Genomic DNA, 3,820 nt, shown 5'->3' with positions numbered 1-3,820 from the left:
TCTTTTCCTTATCTTTTAGTAAACAAGTCAAGTCTTTTCATTAATAGGGAAGTGATCGACAAAGAAATCCTACGGTCTTTTTGTCTTTATCTTCCAGGTTGACTAGAGAGGACTGATTCCTTGATGGGAAGCAGGACTCGAAAGCATTCCTGTTTAGCTGCTTCTGTGCTTATCAAAAAGAACCTACTATATCTGCTTGAATGAGTCTATCAACCTTTCCCAATTTGGGAACATGAGCGAAAAAGGGGATGACTCCTCTCCCTTTTCGAAACCCATGGGAGTACGTTAGAAAGATGTCTTCAAAAACGATGTTCAAAAGCCGTATCCATGACAATGATGTCTGCCTTATGAGGCTGTCTAATGGGGCGCATCTCCCCCGGCTTATGTGGTTTAGGAATGCATGATCGATACATCGAAGAGAACTAAAAGGAAGAATTCTTTAATGACCTCTTAATCTCCTCCACTTGGGACTTGTCAAGAACTTCCAAAGTAGAAAACTTTTCCCAAAGCCAAAGGTAGTAAATAACACATAATAACATAAAAAAATAATCTTTACATTTTCTTATCCTCCTTAAAAAAAAAGAATAAGTCTTTCAGACCTTTTTTTTACATTTGAAACTCATGTTCATGGTCTGTTTTATTCCCAATTGTTGCCCGTGTGAAAAGAAAGAAGAGAAATTGGGCCATGTTTCCCGAGAGAGACTGCCTTCTCTCAGGCCAGCAGTCTTATACTTATAGTCGACTGCTCTATGACGATCTGACCTCTTTCCTGGGCTCTGCTTGCTCGTCTACGCTCCGACCAATTCAGTCAAAATCGAAAAACGATGTTTCCTTGAAAAAGTATAAAAAATAGTAGTAGTAGTCAAAAAGTGCACTTTTTCCATATATTTCGATTTATAGGGATCCCTATCTTTATCTCTATCCACAGACTATCTATATAGATAGAGATTTGGATCAAAATTGATCTAGACTATCCTCTATCCGGATAGATATGTCCCTATGGGCGACTAGGCCGATCTTTTTTTATATGTTTTGGCCACGTCCGTTTCCGCTCCGAAGAGGAAGGTTTGGATCTTTCAATCTTATGTCGTGAGGGATGTGACCTATGTTAGGTCCATAAGATACCACAGCTTTTAGTGTTCTATGATTCACCTCCGAATAATGAGTAGGTAGTTCGATCCTTTTGATTCTTATCTTCCTAGTAAACGGGGATCCGGAGCAATAGGTCGAATTACTATATAAAGAAGACTTGTAAACAAAAGGACTTATTGTTCGAGTAGGAAGATTTCGGTTTTTCTCCTTCCCTCTTTTCAATAAGAAGAAGTATTTGAAATGAAACAAATTCCTCTTCATTCTGTTGTGCTCAGCGAAGGAACTGCCTAAGCATACTTTTGCGGATCCAAACTTCTTTGTTCTTTCAAAGTCTTCTTCTTGCATATAAGAACGCAACTTTTGCAAAAACAAGGATTTGAGTAGTAAGCGGCATCCCCTCTGAGTTGTGAGTAAGCGGAACCATTCTGTTTTTGTTCTTCTCCAGATTTTGGCCGGTAGGAATTTGCCTACGATTTTTCCAACTGATATGTCGATATAGAAAGATCTCCTTATTTCTTCACCGCGGGTTCTCGCGTCATTTTCTTTAAAAGATATTAGATCACCGTGGGAAACTTTCAAATGAGTAATGGTTACCAGTCCATTATTCAAACAAACCCTTCGATGACTTATCGGCTGCCTTGCTTGAGGAAGAGTGTCACTAAAATGGAGACGAACCGGAATCACGTCCGATCTTGTTTCTTGATTGAGTAAAAAAGGGATATATGAAGTTCGTTCTCTTCCTCTGTGCATCTCCCTTATGGGTAAATCCCCATAATAAATGGACAACTTTCGTGTAGTTTGTGATTTGATGTTACTGTTTAGATTTTCTCTCTGAGAAAGATTTCTTTTAATGGATCTCCTCTTGTTCCTCAATCTTCGGAGAATGCGGCGTTGGATTAGAGAAAGTTCTCTGTTCCGAACTTCACAAGCTAGATCGTAAAAGGAACGAAGCCCTATAGTAGGTGCTTCCCAGCTCTTCACGAGGATCAATGCGGCTTGAGGACACTATCGTCCGTTATACAATAATCCTTCTTTTACCTCAACTAAAATATAGGCATGAGGTACCGTATACATAAGAAAACGAACTGACTAAAAAATGGGGGAGGCGGCTTTCGCTCAAATGAAGATCAGATCACGAAATCATTCTACGATCGACCGAGTTATTCTCTATATCTTTTTCTAAAATAAGAAGACAGAGAGACTCGGCTTCAAGATGGAGATTGACCATCTGCACCTGCTCATTCCATTATTCTATTCCGATAAATCCGGACTACAATCTTCAGACAGCAGGGTCCCTTCGATAAACTACTTGTCTCATTGGGAATACCCTCTTATGGAGAGCTAGATTCCGTAGTGGAGTTGACTTAGCTAAATTAGCAACTTATCGATCTGCTGTAGCTTTTCAAATCCACTCTAACCGAACTATGTTAATTATGGAATACCGCCTATCCTTAGAAAATAAGAAGATTGTCCTTGTACTTGCTCTCTCATTCCTGGGAGTCCTTCAAGGGTATCAGATCTTGAAACTGGTTTTTCTTTCGCGCTTCCCCTAGCGCAGGCAGTAGTTTGATAGCTGCCAACCGGAACAACTGCTTGAAAATGCAAGGCAAGGGTTGGCTCGACTCACCATCAAATAGTTCGGTTCTGGTCTTTGATTCAACGAAAGACGGGCGTAGTAAGCCGAACGAAGAGCGAATGCTCAAAACCTTTACCTGTTGATTCAATGGTTGACTTGTGGCTCTTGCCCAAACTAGTAAGATCTGGAGGTCTCGGCCTGATCAAATCGATCAGGCACTTGCCATCTATCTTCATTGACGTCAAGTTGAGTTATGTCCAAGACACAGACAGTGACAAACTCCTGAGGAAACTGGCCAAGGATGTATCCGACCCTCCACAGTACACCATCAAAGATGGCATAATCAAGCATGGATCCAAGATATATGTGGGAGCAGCTACTAACATGAGGCTGACACCGTTGGAAACATTCCATCAATCTGCCCTGGGAGGTCACTCGGGAGCAAAAGCAACATATCAACGCATAAAGAGAGTTTTCTGCTGGCCCCATTTGAAACAAGTGGTTCAGAAATTTGTATCCGAATGTCCCGTATGCCAATTGGTCAAAGTGGATCACACCAGATCCTGCTGGCCTTTTACAACCACTACCCATTCCGGGCACACCTTGGTCATGTATCAGCTTGGATTTCATAGAGGCACTCCCCAAGTCCAATGGCAAAGAGGTAATTCTGGTCGTAGTGGATCGTCTCACAAAATACTCACATTTCATTGCTCTTGCACATCCATATTCAGTGGAGCAGATTGTGACAATCTTCATGGATAACATTGTGAAACTTCATGGTCCTCCCCAAGAAATTGTGTCTGACCGCGACCGAATCTTTACAAGTACATTGTACAAGCAAATTTTCAAGGCACTGGGTGTTCCACTAAAGTTCGAATTTTTCCATTTGTAACCCATGATCCGACCCATTGCTTATCTCAGCAAATGTCTGGGCCCAAAAGCTGCTGCCCGTTTCAAACTTGTACTCCTCTGGTAGTGTAGTAAAGCCCAGGATACTTGTGGTGTATTAAGCTCAAATAACTTGAGGTGGTCGGTAGTAGAACTAGAGCTTTAAGCTAGCCTTTCAGCGGGGGCAATGTAGACACAGATGCAATATACAACAACAACAATGACCTGACAATCGACCGACAAAATAGCAATACAAGAGAGAGG

The 3,820-nt window shown here is 41.4% G+C and overlaps 1 protein-coding gene across 1 annotated transcript; it reads right to left on the bottom strand.

Annotated features, from left to right (window-relative positions):
• Window positions 1-1,023: 1,023 nt before the first annotated feature.
• On the bottom strand, window positions 1,024-2,904 carry LOC124681170 (ribosomal protein S4, mitochondrial). The gene is made up of 2 exons (XM_047216117.1): window positions 2,805-2,904; window positions 1,024-2,021 (listed from the first exon to the last, which is right to left on the bottom strand). Exons 1-2 carry the CDS (start codon window positions 2,902-2,904, stop codon window positions 1,024-1,026), a joined length of 1,098 nt encoding a protein of 365 aa, XP_047072073.1.
• Between the last annotated feature and the right edge of the window lie 916 nt (window positions 2,905-3,820).

The sequence above is a fragment of the Lolium rigidum genome, unplaced genomic scaffold (assembly GCF_022539505.1).
Source record: "Lolium rigidum isolate FL_2022 unplaced genomic scaffold, APGP_CSIRO_Lrig_0.1 contig_34818_1, whole genome shotgun sequence".
Lineage (NCBI taxonomy): Eukaryota > Viridiplantae > Streptophyta > Magnoliopsida > Poales > Poaceae > Lolium > Lolium rigidum.
Note: the sequence above shows the minus strand (reverse complement) of the source record. Positions and strands in the feature narration are given on the sequence as shown.

Coding starts and splice junctions, on each gene's coding strand:
- LOC124681170 (XM_047216117.1), bottom strand. CDS start 2,904: ATGAAGATAGATGGCAAGTGCCTGATCGATTTGATCAGGCCGAGACCT. Junction 2,022..2,804: donor GTCAACCATTGAATCAACAG/GTAAAGGTTTTG, acceptor TTTACGATCTAG/CTTGTGAAGTTCGGAACAGA.